The 18704-nt window shown below is 40.3% G+C and overlaps 1 protein-coding gene across 1 annotated transcript; it reads right to left on the bottom strand.

The window, feature by feature from the left end:
• Positions 1-6935: 6935 nt before the first annotated feature.
• Positions 6936-18427, bottom strand: CCDC195 (coiled-coil domain containing 195; the record flags this gene model as incomplete). The annotated part of the gene is made up of 3 exons (XM_084227828.1): positions 6936-7129; positions 14120-14366; positions 18181-18427. The coding sequence occupies 3 exons, from the start codon at positions 18425-18427 to the stop codon at positions 7006-7008; spliced, it is 618 nt and encodes a 205-aa protein (XP_084083954.1). The 3' UTR covers positions 6936-7005.
• Between the last annotated feature and the right edge of the window lie 277 nt (positions 18428-18704).

Genomic DNA, 18704 nt, shown 5'->3' on the forward strand with positions numbered 1-18704 from the left:
GCTGAGCAGGAGAATGATGTCATGGCTTCCTCACAGTAGGCAGTCTGTATAGAAATTTGGTTGGAAGTCTTCACAAGGGCGGTTGCAACTTCATCAAGGTTTTCATTGTAGCTCAATGGCTCTGTAATTGACAATCCCTGTGGAGAGGGAGTCCTTTGTGGTCGGATTGCAACTGCTGAGAAATGACTCAGAGTTAATGGAAACTGAAGTTATTCCTGTCTTCAAATGAGAAACGAACTCTAAATGTTATATTCAAAATGTAAATTTGTAGCGGAATATTTCCTATGGGAAAAAACTTTGGGGCCATGTTTAGTCTCCTAGCATAAATCTTCGGTGTCCACCAAATTGTGACAGAAGGGCAGAAGTGTGATGCTGTGGACAGGGTACTGGACCATGAGAGAGGAGACTCAGTTTCTAGGTTCATCCATCCACCAATTCCCTGTGTGGGCTGGGAGTGACAAAGAAAGTCTACTTAACTTTTGCTTGACAGCAAAGATCAAGTCTTACAAAGATACTGCTATTATTGCTGCTGCTGTAATAGGTGCTAGGTATTGAAACAGGTGCTTTACATAATTGGGCTCATTAAACCTCTATTTTCCGGAGAATGTCAGTATATCTCCACTTTACATGTGAACAAACTGAGGCTTAAAGATGCCCTGTGATGAAACTAAGATCGTGAGGTTGTGCAGGCAGGGAGCCCAAGGCTGTCAGAGTTCAAGGCCTGTACACTTCCTTATTCAATATCTATGACAAGTAATATTGGTCTTATGTACAACAGTGATTCTCAACCTTGCTTGAACATTGGAATCACTGGTGGGGGTTTTAAGAATATACATGCCAAGGTCCGCCTCCCAGAATGCTGATATATCTGTTCAAGATACAGTCTAGAGGATTTTCTTTTTTCCCCAATAATCACAACTACATTTAAAAAAATCTGTAATGGTTCAGTGGCTTTACAGCTTTACCCTCAGAATCTCAAATTAAATTTTATGCTCACTATACCCAAAGGAAATTGATTCACTTTGTCTTAAGTAATGCAAAAATATCAGAAAAAAGCATGAAGAACTTGCTAGATGGGCTGTTAGAATTACAAACAATAAAGTATTCCCCCCTCCCAATTATGTTTATTGAGGTAAAATTGGTTAACATCATTGTATCTGCTTTGGGGGTTATAGATTGAAACTTCTACTAATGTATGTTTTCATACCATGCCGATCACTAGTGCCCCAATAATCCTCCACCATGTCTCTATTGGGGCCCTTCTTTCCCCTGCTTCTATTCTACCACACACCCCCCACCCCACCATCCTTGGATGTTTTCAGTTTTGCAGTCAGATGTCAAGGTTTATTATTGGTCTGGCTTTCTCTGATCTTTGCTTTCCTTCTCTATATTCCACATACAACTGAGAGTATATTTGTCTTTTTCCTCCTGATTTATTTCACTTAGCATTATCCTCTCCAGTTCCATCCATATTCTCATCAATGGCAAGAGTTCATCTTTTTTTTTTTTTTTTAAATAGCTGAGTAGTATTCCATTCTATGTATGTACCACATTTTTCTGATTGACTCCTCTGTCCTTGGGCGCTGAGGCTGTTATTGTCTTAGTGTTGTAAACAAGCCTGTAATGAACATAGGAGTGCATATGTCCCTTCAAATTAGTGTTTTTATGTTCTTTCAGTAGATACATAAGAGTGGAATGGCTGGGTTGTATGTAGGTCTATTTTTAATCTTTTGAGAGACTTCCAGACTGCTTTCCATAGGGGCTAAACCAGTACATTTTACAGTGTACAAATGTTCCTTTTTCTCCACATGCTCTCCAACACTTGCTGTTTCTGGTCTTTATATGGAACATTCTTATGTATCTCATTGTGGGTTTGATTTTCCTTCCCCTGATGATAAGTGATGATGAGTATTTTTTCATGTTCCTAATGGCCATCTTCTGTGGAGGAGATTCTATTTACCTCTTCTGCCTATTTTTTGATTGGGGTAACTTTTTTTTTGTTGCCATTGTTGAATTGCATGAGTTCTTTTTATACTTGGAATATCCACCCTCTACCAGATGTATTATGTGCAAATATTTTTTCCCACTCAGTAGTGCGTCTTTGTTTCGGTGATATTTCCTTTTGTTGTGCAGAAGCTTTTTAGTTTGATGTAATCTCATTTGTTTATATTTGCTTTTGCTTCTCTTGCCATTGAGCTGTATCTACAAAGATGTGTCTTATGCCAATGATGTGGGATGTTTTGCCTATTTTTTTCCTTCAATGTGTTTTCTAATTTCAGGTCTTAAATCCATGTCATTAATCCATTTTGAGTTAGGTTTTGTGTAGGGTATGAGATAGTGATCTAGTTTCATTCTTCTGCATGGGGCTCTCCAGTGTTCCAACACAATTTGTTGAAGAAACTGTCCTTTTTCCAATATATAATCTTGGTTCCTGTGTCCTAGATTAACTGTCCATACATGTGCAGTTTTATTTCTGGGCTTTCCGGGAAGGAGAAATGGTATGGGCTTGGGAATTAGTGCTGGACAAAATTAGGGACAATTTCCATGAATAAAACTATAACTGATAATTGTGTTTCCTCAAGAAGAGGGAAGCTGTAGCACTTGGAATGCTCTTTAATGAAGATGGTCTTCACAAAATGGTATTGAGCTGATGCCAAAATGAATTTTTTAAAAAAGATTTATTTATTTATGCATACAACAGCTGGGGTACAGGCCAGAGATGCGGAGTGTGAGAGTACTCACCAGAGACAGAGTGGGGAACAGAACAGGCAGACTGACTGAAATACACTGCTGAGGGGAGCAGTGGGCGAGTCAGGAGAGGTCTGCTACACCATGTGGGTTTTTCCCTGGCTGGCCGGGGATCGAACTTGTGCTGCAGAGCCTCTGGATTGCTTCATAGTGCGGTGCTTAACCCCTTGTGCCACCAGGGAGGTCCAAAATGAATTTTTTAATGATTATTTAGAATAGACTTTTGATTGATAGTCAGATCCAGGCATTGCAAATGCAAGAATTTTGAGGTGATTGCAGAAGAAGTTCTAGTGAAGGGGAATGAAAAAAGAGGAGCTATTTTTCCTGAATGTAAACCAGAGTGCCACAGATAATACGTTTTAGTAAAACCTGGACAAGAATAAGTTTAATCTTTCTCTGAATTCAAGGTGAATTGTGTTTTAAGTTGAACTCTTCAAAGTAGTTTAAATAATGTCAGACAATTAAATATGTATGTATGAGATTGCATAAACTCAGTTTTTCTTTTCTACCTTTTAGAAAAATAATTGCAAGCAAATTATTACAGTTATGAAATATTTTGACTGTTTTGTAGCAGTGATGATAAAGGCAGAGAGGAAAGAAGAATTAAAGGTACCAGCCTTTTATTCATTCCTGTGTGAGGAAGAATATTCTCTGACTACATCCTTTTTCAAATACAGCTTGAATGAATAAATATTCTCCTGCATCAATATTTAAAAATTAAGTATTGTTGCAGGTGGCACAACTAAATCTCTTAAGGAAGGAATATAACTGAACTTGATTTGTTGATTACAATCACCATATAATTCTCAATTGATTTTGTCATATCCTTTTAGTTCTGTGGATGGTGTTTTTTCCACAGTCAGCAGGTACAATGGAATTTTAGTTTTTATTTTGGTGTCTATTAGGATTAGTAGTTCAAGGCAATGGGGGTGGGCAAGCAAAATTTGATTCTGTTCAGGAAAATTACCTAGGCTTGCCACTTGACTCTGAACACATCTTTTACATCTTCCTTTGTCTTAATATGTTTATTTGTAACAGGAAGTTTGATGAAAGCACAAGGCTCTGGAGGATGTTGGTGTACTCTGATAATAGATTGATGTAATTGTTAACCTTTGGCTTTCATTAACTCAAATTATTAATTTGTGCCAATATTGGTAGTGTTGAAACCATTAAGAATTCATCATGGGCCTCCCTGGTGGCGCAAGGGGTTAAGATGCAACATGTGAAGCTATCAGCAGCCACTGCAGCACTGAGTTCAATCCCCAGGCAGAGGATACCCACATGGCACAGCAGACCTCTCCTGTCTTACCCGCTGCTCCCCTCAGCAGTGTATCTCAGTCAGTCTGCCTGTTCTGCTCCCCACTCTGTATCTGGTGAATCCTCTCATCCCCCTGTCCCCCCTCATGCCTGTACCCCAGTTCTTGTATGCATAAATAAATCTTAAGAAAAAAAAGAATTTATCATGGGGTGGATAGTTACCTCCTCCTCTTTTTTCTTTCTCTTCTTCACAGGTAAAGTACATGTCTCTGAACACTAGGGTAGTGGCTGTCTGTCTATTAATTGATGACTCATTCATTTAACCAAGAGAAAACAAAAGGTAGAAATTTCACATATACATTTTTCATTTTCAATTTAACACCTTGATTTAAAATTAGGCATGTGTTAGGAGTCTATGTTTTAAATGGAACACCACAATATTGTGTTAGTGTTCTGTGCAACAAATCACATACATGATTTCATTTGACTCTTGGACACTCTGGGCATTGAAACATGGAGCTCTTGTTTACTTGTTGAGAATTCCTCAAATTACAGTAAGTCCTCATTTCCCATCATCCCTGAGATCTAATCCAATGAACTGAGATGTAATTCATGATCTTTGTAGTTCATTATAGTTAAACCTGGGCTCAGAGCATTTGCTACCAAATAATATAGTGACTCACAGAACAGAGGCAGGGTTTGTTTCTTTAATCATAATAACAAATGATTTGATTTCAAACTTTAAAAGGTGATGGTATGATATTTTTACTGGGCAATATTATATTCAAGTAACTTCATTGAGTTCAGGTCATTGAACACATATGAAATGTCAGCATACTTTGTTCAACTTGGCGTTGGGGCTAATTTCTCATGATCACGTTGCCAATAATCACCTTGTATAATAATTTGGGTGGTTGTCATTATTTATTTATTTATTACTGTTTGGGAAATGTTTCTTTTAATTGATAGTAACATGAGAGTCTCCATTTTGTAAATATGCAGATAATATAATTTACATAAGCTAAAAATGAGAGTAACCGCAGAGGTTAATAGCATAATTATCTACTTGGTGTTTGTCTTTATTCCCAAATGAATGTGTTTTTACATCTTGCTTGTATCTTTTCCCTGCAATTATAAGCTTGTCCTATTATCTATCTGTTATAATGTTGAGAATATTGTTCATCTTTAATGAATATCATAGATAAAGGAAGCACTGACCCCTTAGGCAGCTTTTGCTCCAGGTTGATTCATTCTTCTCCCTTCTAGGAGTCTGTGACTATTAAAATCCTTTCTTAGAAATGGATTGGACAGCTCCTATACTTGCTTTGCTTCGCTGTTTCCACTTCAACTTGGCACCAGATTTTGGAGAACCTGGACCATGCTTCTTAGTATTATAACAATGAATCACAGGTATAACTGTACAGCAGAAATCACATGGGAAGACTTAACTTAAAATGTGAATTTCTGGTCTTTTCCCTGACTACCTTTCAACCTCTCCAACTAATTCAGCTGGTTTGTAATAAAATCTGCATATTAACATTTTGAAGATTTTTAAATCAGATATTTGTTTTTTTTAAATAAATTTTATTTTTATATTCCCCATACAATTGCAATCCCCTTATTTTGACCCCAATCCCTCCCCTCCCCACTCCCACCCCCCACAGAGTGTCTCTGGTTCATAGTTGTTTGTTGATTTTGATATTTTCTTTCTTATAGTTATTCATTTTCCTGGTCCCTTATTTAAGTTTTCTAGATTCCTGCTATGAGTGAGACCATCCGGTATTTTTCTTTTTCTTTCTGGCTTATTTCGCTGAGCATGATCCCTTCCAGCGCCATCCATGTTGCTGCAAATTGCATGTGTTTATCTTTTTTGATTGCTGAGTAATATTCCATGGTGTATATGTACCACATCTTCTTGATCCAGTCATCTATTTTTGGGCATTTGGGTTGTTTCCAAAGCTTAGCTATTGTAAACAGTGCTGCTATAAACATAGGGGTGCAGGTGCTCTTTGGAATTGATGTTTCTGTGTCCTTTGGGTAAATACCTAGGAATGGAATTGCTGGATCCTATGGAAGCTCTATGTTTAGTAGGTCCAGAAATCTCCACACAGCTCTCCATAGTGGTTGGACCAGTCTGCACTCCCACCAGCAGTGCAGGAGAGTTTCTTTTTCTCCACATCCTCGCCAACATTTGTTGTTGCTAGTTTTTTTTAATATGTGCCATTCTCACTGGTGTAAGATGGTAGCTCATGGTAATTTTGATTTGCATTTCCCTGTAAATCAGATATTTGTTTTAAAGGGCATTGGTATTAGAAGGTGATTGCTGAAAACTGGAAAGGTAGATTGACTAGATGTTCAGGAATTGAAGGGGTTCTGAGATTTCCAATACCTAAAAAGCGATCATATGATCTTTTCCCCTCTCCTTCTAATCGTATTTAGTGTGTTTGCCATGAGCCAGCCCACAGTGGCTCTGAGCCCAGCACCTACACTGTTGGGGTTTGTGCCCGTATGCCTGCAATATAGGATATCAGAAGATCAAACAAACTAGAGTTAGTGAAATCACAACCATGATGGTCTATCAGAATGGTCATTATTTTTTGTATGGCATGATATAAGAACAGAACTCTTTTTCTAGACTTGTTAGAGTTTCATTGGGAAAGTGACACAATGTAACAGCAGCATTTCCCGATGGCATCACACAAAGATTGATCACAGCATGCAATTTAATTAAATTAATTACACTTAATTGCTTACATGCTGCATGGAGAGACTACAATAGCCTGTGCAGACATAGACATTATCATTCAACAACAACATAAAGCAACCCCTTCCAGTTCTTGGCCAAGTGGATTGACAAGTCCACTGAACGGACACTGAGCATTTTGTGTGTCTTTCTGGGCATCTTGCCAGAGGTCTGTGCAGCAGAAAACATTGGCCCAATGCATCCTTAGGGTTTGCATCTCTCGGGAAACAATTGTAAGTTTCATCACCTCGCACAGTCTATTCTGCAACAGTACTGAGTTGGTTTGTGGTCTGATTTGGTGGGTATTTCAAAGAACTTGCATTTTTGGAATATGAAGAAATGTCCATGGGCAATTGGAAACTGACTGTCTTCATCTTGTCCCTAAAGAAAGCAGAATAAGGGCAGCATAAGCCAGGATTTTCAGTGAGTCATTATCTGCTCTTTTTTTCAAGTCACCAAGTATCATCTCGTTAAAATATATCCTTGAAGTAATTTGTTCAAAATTCAAGAAATTTGTTCAATTGTTAAATAATACAAACGAATAATTACTATTATTTGATTTGTTCAATAATCATATAAGAATAGGTATAAGAATTAACATTTTCATGAAGTCCCATGTATAGTGTTGATAAAACTAAAATGTAAAACTATTGAGGGAGGGGCTGCACATCGGGCATTACTAGTTTTATGTCCAAAGTTGAAGAATGTCATTGTGTCAGGAAAGGGTCTTTGCACGTGAGACCTCTTCAGTTGGAATGAAACAGAAATTTGAGCCAATTCTTTTATGATCCAGTTCAATCTGCAGCTGTGGACTTTGAATGAACTGAATGTCCATCCTATGTTATGAATAAAGGGGTGAGAGGACTGACAGGCACAGATGATGGGTAGTGTCCTTCCCCTCTGATGCTGTCATGACATAAACCAGGCTGCTTGCAGGAATCATCTAAGGAATAGTCCTTCAAATTATTGCCTTTTCTTCACTTTTGTTCTCTCTCTTAGTGCTGTTAGGTGAGGTCATAATTTCACTGAACGGTATTTAGCAACTTGTGTCTAGACGACACATCTGCTCCCTCCCTGAGGAGGCAGGTCAAAGGTTCCATGTGTTGGATCAATAGACACCAGCCCTTCTGCCCCTGGGTGACAGTAGGATGACTGTCTCACTTACTCGTCCCTAAACAGGAGGTAACTGCTCTTAAGATTCTCTTTATCCCAAAAAAGACTACACAATGGTACAAAACAGACAAATAACTTTAGTCATGTTGCTTGTGAATGATGAATTTGGGATTTTAGTCTCCAGATTCCAGTGGCTGCTTTCTTAACCACTTTAGTGATGGGAAAGAAGAGAATGTATTTGTTTTAATGAGTCTGATAGTGCCTATCAGTGAAATGCATAAAATATTGCCACTAATTTTAATTGTCTGATTTGAACCCTTTTCTTTAAACTTTTCAACAGTCTGAGATGATTTTTTCCTTAAATGCAGGAGAGAAAGGTCAGATTTTTATGTCAAAATTAAGGAAAAATTTAAATCTTATCTCCATTTATGGAAAGAGTTGGTTCCTCGAAATATTGACAATGGAATTATTCTGTAAAATACATTCCTGGTGTAATAATGGAAAAACAAATTTGGTATGATGTCTGATTGACTCAAAAGCCAATTCAAACACATAAGTTTCAGATAATCTTTGTAAAATTCCTTGACAGCAATTAGAAAGTGAATGAATATGTAAAAATAATCAGAGAAATAATGTAATGACATGTCATTTTACTAGTTAACTCTTGAGAAAGTCAAAGAGAAAATAAGAAAATGCTACCAAAAATACATACTTAATTCATCCTCAACAGTTCTCAATCTGACTGCATTTGCTGCCAACCCCGCTGTTGATTTTAAGTCATTACTGACTTTCTTGTTTTAACTCAGCCCTGCAGTTGGCTCAATCCTTCACATTAAAGTAGAGTTTAAATTAGAAATGGATTGTGTTTTAAATAGTCTATTTGTTGGCAGCTTGGAGGTTGGAAAACATTTTACTTTAGAAAAATAAGGCATTAAAAATATTGGCTAGGTTTTGAAACTGTCATAGAAAATAATATAAATAGAAACTGGAAGGTTACCATATTTCTCAGCATTGTTAGGTCTGTGAGAATGTAATGCAAAAAAAGTCCCATTACAATATATGCAGTGTACAATTTCAAAATATGTAAACCCAAGCCTGGAAAGATCTCCATCAAAATCTAAATGGTGGCTATTTAAGTAGTGGGATTATGGATGATTTTCCTTTTTATATTTTTGTTACATTAGATCTTGCATTTATATTTTGTAATTTTCAATTTTTTTACAGTGAACATTTAGTGCTTTTATATACCTGGATATTCTGCACATAGAGATGTGTTTTTTGCTTAATAAAAATTATATATGTGCAGATATCTGTGTATATATAAATTAATCAAAGGATTCATCTCTATCTTTCTTCCCTGTCTCTTTGAAAGAACAGGGGACCCAATGGCTGGGAGTTCAATTGTTTCCACATCCCACATTTGAGTTGTCAACAAGTTTTCTTGGCTTCAAAACATACCCCAAATCACATCCATTGCTATTACCCTTGGCTGCTAAATAACAATCTCTTGCCTAGAGTATATTTTTTAGTTCTAAACCTGGTTTCCTTGTTTTCTTTATTGTTTTCCTGGAGTCTTTTCAAAACATGTTTCCAGAAATTATTATTTTTTAAATAAAAAGAGTATGTTATGCACCCAAATTTACTTAGAATAAATCCAGAGTTTTTGGAAGGGCCTAAAAGTCTGTCCCAAATGTTGTGCCCTTAGTTCTCTGTCCTCCTTGCTCATCTACAGTCACACCGTGTTCCTTTTTGACCCTGAACACTATGCCCACCAATGCGGGGCTCTTGCATTTGCTGTTCTTGGTGCATGGAGAGACCCCCAGGAATCCTCAGAGCTCAGTCTCTGTCCCTTCTGTACTCAACTGCAAGTGTTATCTGGTCATACTGTGCAAAACATTTCAGCAATGCTTATTTCTCTCACTCTTGTTTTTCCTTTTTTTAAGATTTATTTATTTATGCAAGAACTGGGGTAGAGGTCAGAGGTGTGGGAAGGTGAGAGAATTCACCAGAGAGAGCGGGGAGCAGAACAGGCAGACAGACCTAAGACACTGTGGAGGGTGTAACATGGTTTTCCCCGGGGAAAGGGGAGGTTCCAGATTCCCTGCCCCACGCAAGGGAGGGTGGAGCTGAGCAGAGAGAAGAAGCTGCAGAGGAGACTGAGGAAGGAAGGAAGCAGAATGGAGCCAAAAGGAGACCTGGAGGAGGCGCATGGAGCAGAGACACATGAAGAAACTGCACTTGCCTTTGGGTCATGGACTGGGTGACAAAGATGTGGGTGAGATCCGTGGGGAGGTGACAATGGCGGTTTTTGTCTTGATTTTGATTTTGCTCTTTTCCTTCCAGACTGGTCTGCTTGTTTCTGATCCTTTTCTGTGGGTCCTCACTGGAAGGTGCTTTAGACTTGTGGCAGGCTTTGGGGCCTTGTTCTGGGCCAGTCCCATTTGGATGGACTTTTACCCATGAGGGGAGGGGTACTTTGGGTGCTTCATTTAGAAACTAGACTCTTTTGCCTTTCCTGGATTGTTTCCTAGTTTTATTAAAGTTCCTTCCCATTAAAGTCTCATATGTTTTGTGTTGATGCGGCGGATGGCAGAACCCATTTAGAGCAGGCAGGTTTGCAGGGTCTGGGATGCCCCTCTCCCTGCCCTGTAACAAGGGGAGCAGCAGGCGAGGCAGGAGAAGTCTGCTGCGCCATGTAGATAGCTCCCCGGCTGGCCAGAATTGACGGGAATCGAACCCTCGCTGCGGAGGCTGCGGACAGCTTCACAGCTCAGCGCTCAATCCACTGTGCCACCGGGGAGGCCCTCGTTTTTCCTTTTTATTGATTTACTGTTCTCTTTAATATTTACCTCCATGAACATAATATATACTTGACATATTTTCATGTTTATTGATTATCACGCTATAAAAGGAAAATCTCCCACGTGGACAGGGGTTACTGACAGCTCTCCTTCCTGCTGTGTCCCCCAGGCCAAGGATCCCCCAGCACACAGCCCCCCTTCAGGGTGTATGGATGAGTGAATGCATGTAGTGAAAATCTAAAAAGTGGACTGAAAAGATGGAAACCAAACTCGTGACAGCACTTGCCCCTCAGGAGGACTGGGGAAGAGAGACAGAGAATCTTCCCCTGTATCAGTGACACGTTTCCCTTTTGTGTATCTGAAAATTATCTGAAAAAAAGTCAATACTTACAGATGAATACCTTTGATATTTGTAACATTAGTTTCTGAATATTTCTATATTTTGAAATTTTTCATAAAGATAGATTTTTACTAGTTTTCTACTCGTTTCTTACTGCTGGCATTCTAGGGAAGACCTTTTATGATGGATCGTGCTTATTTCTCTATCCTTATCCACTTCACTCCTCATGGTTTTGTTACAGGGCAGCCCGATAAAAAACGGTTGCCTGACTGTGGGTCCCCTCACCCACATGCTTAAAAGGGACTTAATACTCTGCTGCAGGCACCCCTTTGCCCCTAACATTTTCCCCCTTGGCATTGTTCTATGTTCTTGTCTCTCTTTTTTTTTTTTTTTGCTTCACATGAGATGACCTTGTGGCCTGCAGGGCACAGTGTTGGGAGCAGCACAGAATGAGGGAAAGATCACTCATAGACCATGTGGAGCAACAAGAAGCCAAGAGGGGCTACACTGGAAGTGATGTCCAGCCCCCATCTAAAGGCATCTCCTATCTATTTGCATTGAATACAAAGGTGGAGCAGGTAAGCAGGGAGTGTACATGCCTGGGGGAAGCTGTTATTGGGGATGTAAATAGGGGTGGAGTGACCAGGAGCTATTGCCTGGGGGGCTCTATTATTCCCTCTAAACACCTGCCTGCTGTTATCAGCAGATACTAGTTCCCAGTTTGTTCTTCATACCAGGACTTCTGCCTTTGGTGAGTGGCCCCCTGCCTGGCCCTACACCTAGCTGACAAGCAGGAACTCGGCACCAAGGTAATATCCCCGAGAACAAGGTGGGCTGGGATCCCACATGACCTTTCCATTTTGGTTTTTCTGGCTCAATCCAGCTGTCCTCATGACCCAGGGCACTCTTTATGCACCTGTAACAGATCTTTCTACCAGCAATCATGGTTTTCATCTTGTGTTGTAGAACTCAAATAAAATAGATTCGACCTTTGTATTCCACATCCTGGGGGAAGTTCAGTGTTCTTCCTAATATTTATATAAATCCTTGTAGCTTAGTACTTATGGTTATCCCGCCACTGCTGAATTCAACGACTTGCTTATTCTTCTCTCAACAACTGTATCTATTCTATTTTCTCTTCCATGTGATAAACTGATCGTGACACTCAGACTCTTTTTCGTATTTTTCTCCTTCTATGCACAGGAAATGTAGAATTGCAGTGGCTGAGGACTCAGGGCCTACCTGGGAATCAGAGGGTAGGAATCAGAGTGTGGGGAAAGGGAGGCCATGTTCTATGCAGCAGAACTCATCGATTATGCTCGATAATGATAATTTTGTTCAGAAATTAACTTTGGCTCTGTAACAGGGTGGTACCCAGGAAAAGGGGAGGTTCCAAGTTCCCTGTTCCACCCAAAAGGAGGGTGGAGCTGAGCAGGGAGGAGCAGAAGCTGAGAGGAGACTGAGGAAGGAGGGATGGAGAGCCAAAAGGAGGCCTGCAGGAGGCACTTGGAGCAGAGAGACATTAAAGAAGCTGTGCTTGCTTCTTAGTCCTGGACTGGTTGGAAGACACATGGGTGAGAGACCCAGGGGGTGGTGACAATGGCAGCTTTTATGTTGATTTCGATTTTGCTCTTTTCCTCCCAGACTTGTCTTGCATTTCTGACCCTTTTCTATGGGTCCCTGCCAGAAGGTGCATTAGATTCATGGCAGGCTTTTGAGCCTGGCTCTGGGCCAACCCCGTTTGGGTGGACTTTTATCCATAAGGGGATGGGTAACTTCGGGTGCTTGATTTGGAGACTATATTCTTTGTCTTTTCTGTATTGTTCACTAATTGTATTAAAGTTCCTTTTATTTAAAGGTCTTGTATGTTTCATCTTGATGTGGTGAATGGCAGAACCTATTTAGAGCAGGCAGGTTTGGGGGTTCTAGGGTGCCCCTCTCCCTGCCCTGTCTTCTCACAAATGTTTTCCTAATCGCTCCCATTCTTAGGCTGCTTTAAACTTCTCAGAATCAATTCATGATTCATATTCTTTGCCAAACAGCTTCATTTTCTGTTTCTTGGCCTTTGTGAGTTATAGTAAGGGTTGTCTTTTTTATACCCCCTCTCTCTTCCCCCATGAAAACCCATTAAAGTACCTTCCTTCACAAATGCAGTTTATCCTCAGAGAGGAATTCTGTGTTTGGCTCCCAAAAGGTGTGTCTTTCTCAGACGTACCTGTTGTAGAGTCACTTTACTTGTGTGTCTTTCACTAAATGAAAGTTCGAACGTAGTGTTTTGCTTTTGCTGAATCTTGTATCACCAGTGTCAAGTTCAGGGTATGATTTATAATGCTTGATAGTAAATGCAGTCTAATTAAGTGTTCTGCATAATTAAAGACATCTCTTAATGTGTGCCAATTTCACCTCAAATACATTTTTCTCTTCTGATTCCTGAAATGGACATACACGAGATGCAAACAACCTAGTGCCCAAGCAGATGTGGGGATTAGGAATATGTGGTCTATCTGCACAATGGAATACTACCAAGCTATAAAAAAGATAAGCTCTTGCCATTTGTGACAACATGAATGGAACTGGAGGGAGTTATGTTAAGTGAAATAAGTCAGAAGGAAAAAGACAAATCATAGATGGTGACACTTACATGTGGAATATAGGGAAACTGAGCACAGGGTCAGATAAAACCAAACCAAAAACAACACCCAGATATCTGATTATAGAATTGAGGCTATGGTGGGTGGGTTCCCATAGTGGTGGAACACTATGGGTTTTTGGTGGTAGGTTGATGTAGTAACAACACCTAAAGCAGGAGACCTTATAACTCTCAATCACAAACAATGTTGTAAAGCAATGTTACCTCAATAAAAATAAGTAAATAAATATTATTTGCATCAAATGAAAAGGTTTAACATAGTACATATAAAAAGAGTTTCTGCAAAGAAAAAGTGAAATCCCCCTACCCCAAAATAAATAAAGGGATGGATATTATTTTGGCTTCAGAGCCTTCTTGGTTTTGTTTTCTCCACTATTGATAGGTAAGAACTTGCTTACACAAGTCAATGCCTAACTAGCCGTCGCAGCTTGTGCTCACAAACTAGTTTGAGGCTTAGTGTACGTTACCTGAAACCAGGGCCATGCTCAGGACAGGATCTTTGGCTGGGACTGTTGCTGGTTAAGGACTCTGCCACAAGTGTCTTTTCTTCATTGTCTTGCTTCTTAATTGAAGAACACGCCAGTGATTTAATTGTTCCCTGAGCTTCTGGAATCCCTCTATGTGGATGTCTTTTCCCAGCTTTCCAGGGATCATTTGCAGCAAATGAATGAAACAGTGAGGAAATGGAATAGCGTCTAACAATCATGACATTGTCTGTATGGGAGACACAAAATTTAAAGGAAGAAATCCCATATTTTATGATATCCATACATGGAAAAATAGATGGCTAGTACTTTATTGAAGCTAACAAGGCAAACTATTTTTTTGGTTTATTTTTTGCATAAAAGACATTCATTCATTGATTTATTTTATGTACCAGGCATATTTTTAACTTGTGGGGATGTGTTAGTAAATAACACAAAATTCTTGCCTGTATAAAGCTTACCTTGTGTGGCAGATAGATGATAAGCAAACAGTATGTGATAATATTCAGGTAGTGATATAGTCTAGAGAGATAAATTAAGTGCACAGGGATAGAGATGGGGAAGGGAAAGGTTGTGGGGGCTAAATAATAGCAGAGTCAGGGAAGACCCTTCTGAGAACATAGCATTTGAACAGAGACAGAACATATACAGACAATAAAATACTATTTTTTAACTTGTTTGTGAGTGTGTGTGTGTGTAGGAGAACTGGGGTATAGGCCAGAGCTGTATGGGGGTTGGGAGAATGAGAGGATTTGGCAGAGACAGAGTGGGGGGCAGAACAGGTGGATCTACTGAAATACACTGCTGAGGGGAGCAGCGAGCATGACAAGAGAGGTCTGCTGCGCCATGTGGGTCAGCTCCCTGGCCGGGGATAGAACTTAGGCTGTAGCGGTGATAGTGCTGAGACGTAACACTTAGGTCACTGGGGAGACCCCTAATAAAACTAGACTTTAAAATGGGAAGAACATGGATCTTCTAGAGGTAACAACACTTCATAGCCTCCTCACTTCTGATTCCAGAAGAGCCTGCACAGCCACAGCTCCTGATCAAGGGAATGTCCACCAAAAGCAGAACTGGTCTATCCTGTGGATGTTGGCTTTAGCTGGGCTGGTGATGATGAGGATCCCTGTTAAATGAGGTGAAAGCAAACTTGTGGAGAGAATCAAATGTGCCTGGTGTGAGAAAAGCAGGCTGTTACCAAGAGAGGTGGGAACATCCAGGGCCTTTGTTTCTGAAGGTTTGCAGTTCAGTGTCTACCTATAAATGTTGCAACTGTCTTTCTCTAAAGTAAATGAAATCGGGCCTCCCCGGTGGCGCAGCGGTTGAGCGCTGGGTTGCGAGGCTGCGCGCGGCCTCTGCGGCGCCGGTTCGATCCCCGGCTGCTCCCCGGCCACCAGAGGGGGGTCCCACATGGCGTGCAGACCTCTCCTGCCGCCCGCTGCTCCCCTCAGCAGTGTACTTCGGTCCTTCTGCCTGCTCTGCTCCCCGCTCTGGCTCTGGTGAATTCTCTCGCCCTCCCGCGCTTCTGACTTTGCCCAGTGCATGTATAAAACAAAACAAACAAACAAACCAGCAAACAAATGAATAAAGCATGCCTCTATAAAAAAAAAAAAAGTAAATGAAATCTTCAATGATACTTGTAACTGAAACACCTTGACTAAAAGAGCTTCATTTTAGGGAGTCTTGGTTTGTCTGAACACCAGCACTAACCTATGCTGACTCTGTGGCTTGGGGCCTGTCATTTCACCCCTACTGATATAGCTAGTTGTCACCCATGGGGCTAACCACACTGACCTCCAAGCCTGACTTTCATTTTCTCAATCACCTAATATTTGTTTAATATATGTTCTTTCTTTGCCATTAAGTAGCAGGGAAGGGTAGGAAGCCATGTGTCTAGGTTTTGAGAGTACCAAGCACAATTATTTCCTTTAAGTTTGTGGCACACATCTACAGAAGGCAGACAGTAGATTATTATGGCCACTGTAAAAAAAAAAAAAAAGCTGAGACTTCTCTGGCCTTTTATAATTTGGAACAGCAGAAGACAAAATTTCTGGCAGAAGGCTGGGGGAAGGAAAGCTTAAGTTCAAATGTACCTGAAGTGGCTAACTGCAAATACTATTTATTTGTTTAAAATTTTTTATTAAATTTATTTATGAATACAAGAACTGGGGTGTAGGCCAGAGGTGCGGTGGTGGGAGGATTCACCAGAGACAGAGTGGGGAGCAGAACAGGCGGATCTACTGAAATACACTGCTGAGGGGAGAGTGGGCGAGACAGAAGAGGTCTGCTGTACCATGTGGGTCAGCTCCCTAACCAGAGATCTTACTCAGGCCACAGTGGCTGGTGATAGATTGATAGCACTGAGACTCCCTGCACCACCAGGGAGGCCCTGCAAATGCTATTTATAAATTATCTTTAAATACTTCCTTTGGTCATGATATTTAGCTTCTAGAATAATCTAAAAATAGCTTTATGACTATTGATAGACATAAACAGTTCTGTTTAAAAGTCTTATAAAACAATTTGTTTATAGAGGAAAACACAATGGAAGAAATAATGCTAATGATAGCAAAGTTAGTTATTCTAAATTCAACTAGACTGATTAGCAAATAAGCTCTCGGTTAATTTATGTCCCTAGATCACAAATAGCCTGTATCCTTAGTTTCTTATCAACAAGAGGGAAACTGCCTTTAACACAGCACTATATGGTTGTTAGCATGACCCTGAGTGGAATCTGCCCCCTGCTTTGAAATATGGGGTCCCATACTTGAGAGAAATCGCTGTAATGGAGACAACCCACTGATAAATAAGACATCTTCCATTGTCAAGCTGTTTAGAGCATCTAAATGACACAGCCTGAAGCTTTTGACAGATGATACTAAGTACTTTGAGTATTTGATCATGTATACCAATTATTTGGATAGGCTGTGTAGAAGCAAACTCTCACAATTTAAATGTAGAACAGATATTTTTCTCTGCTGGTTTCTAGTCTCATATTTAGCCTTCTGAGCCAAAATTCTTTCCCATAAAAGGAGAGAGATTTGATTATTATTATGTTTTAGACATTGATCCTGGTATGTCAAATTATGTGCAGTATACATTCTTATAAGACAGAAAAGCTTTTTGTAAAACATAGATAAGAAAGAGTATTTACTTCTTGTTGTAGGCTTGCTAAATGCTATCCTAATCAGTCTAAATTATTGCAGTTAGTCTTCACATTTGTGTAAAAGAACTACAAGAATATTACTCACTTACTACTTCTAAATGAGAAAAAAAATAAAGACATTAACTAGCACAGAGCCAAGTGACTTAAGTGACTCATCCTCAGCAGCCATACTTGTCTAACTCTGGTATCCAGACACTTAACTGATGTGCAATGCCGTTCTAGCCTCAGAGAGCAATTTGACATACACCCATTCAGTGTTCTGTGATGCAGCTTTGAAATGCGTGAAGTCAAGGAGGAAAAATCACATTGTCTTTAATGTCATCGATTCCCACAAAACTGTCCTTCTTATCATCCCTGGCATATCTGGAAATAGTTTCAGTGTTGATCAAATATGTTGCTTGGAGATACTAAAGAAGTTTTTTTTTCCCCAAAGATTTATTTATTTATTTATACAAGAATGGGGGTACAGGCCAGATTCACGGGAGGGTGAGAGGATTTACCAGACACAGAGCAGGGAACAGAGCAGGCAGACTGAAATACACTGCTGAGGGGAGCAGCGGGCATGACAGGAGAGGTCTGCTGCACCATGTGGGGTTCTCGCCAGCTGGCTGGGATCAAATCCGGGCTGCAGAGGCTGCGGACAGCTTTACAGTGCTGCGCTCAACTGTCTGTGCCACCAGGGGAGGCCCTAAAGAAGTTTTTGTCTAGAGTTTTGCAGCTAATCTAATACGAGTAAAAGGATGGAACTCAACAACCCCCCCCTCCCCCGCACCCTGTTAATACCAAATTATGCAGTCATGTAATAGCCTAAATAAAATGATTTAGGACATAGTTACAAAGATGGGCACTGCCCACAAGAGCTGTGGATATGAGGTACCTTGGTGTTCATGTGCAGCTGTTGCTGAATCAGTGGAAACACCCCCAGGAAGAGTTGCTAGAGATTGTCCAGGCACTTCTCCTGGGTTACCAACATCCGAGACTTCTTCGCTTTCATCCTCTGAACCTGGAGCTTTCTGAGAGCTTGCAGTGAGTTTCATGCGGAGGGCTTGATTTTCTTTCTCCAGTTTGTTGATTTCTTTCTGCATTTCTTGGATGACTCCCCTGAGCTGGCTGTTAGCTTCCATTGCCTTTTCTATGTCACTCTGGTCTGCTTCTCCAACAGGACAATGTTTCTTCATGCACCAAATGCATAATCTACTCAACAGGACTGGGTGAGCCCGCCCATAAACCTTTTTGAACAATACGTGTCTTTCTTCCCTGCACCATCTTTCAGCACCTAGGGTTAGGTTGTCAAGGGAGGTAAAGGATCTCCATGACTTATTCATTCTGGTTTTGTTTTTCAGGGCAGAGCTTTTCTCTGCATCATTCATTTCATATCAATCCACAGTTCTAGAATATAGC

Source organism: Talpa europaea, assembly GCF_964194135.1.
Source record: "Talpa europaea genome assembly, chromosome: 1".
NCBI classification, from domain to species: Eukaryota; Metazoa; Chordata; class Mammalia; order Eulipotyphla; family Talpidae; genus Talpa; species Talpa europaea.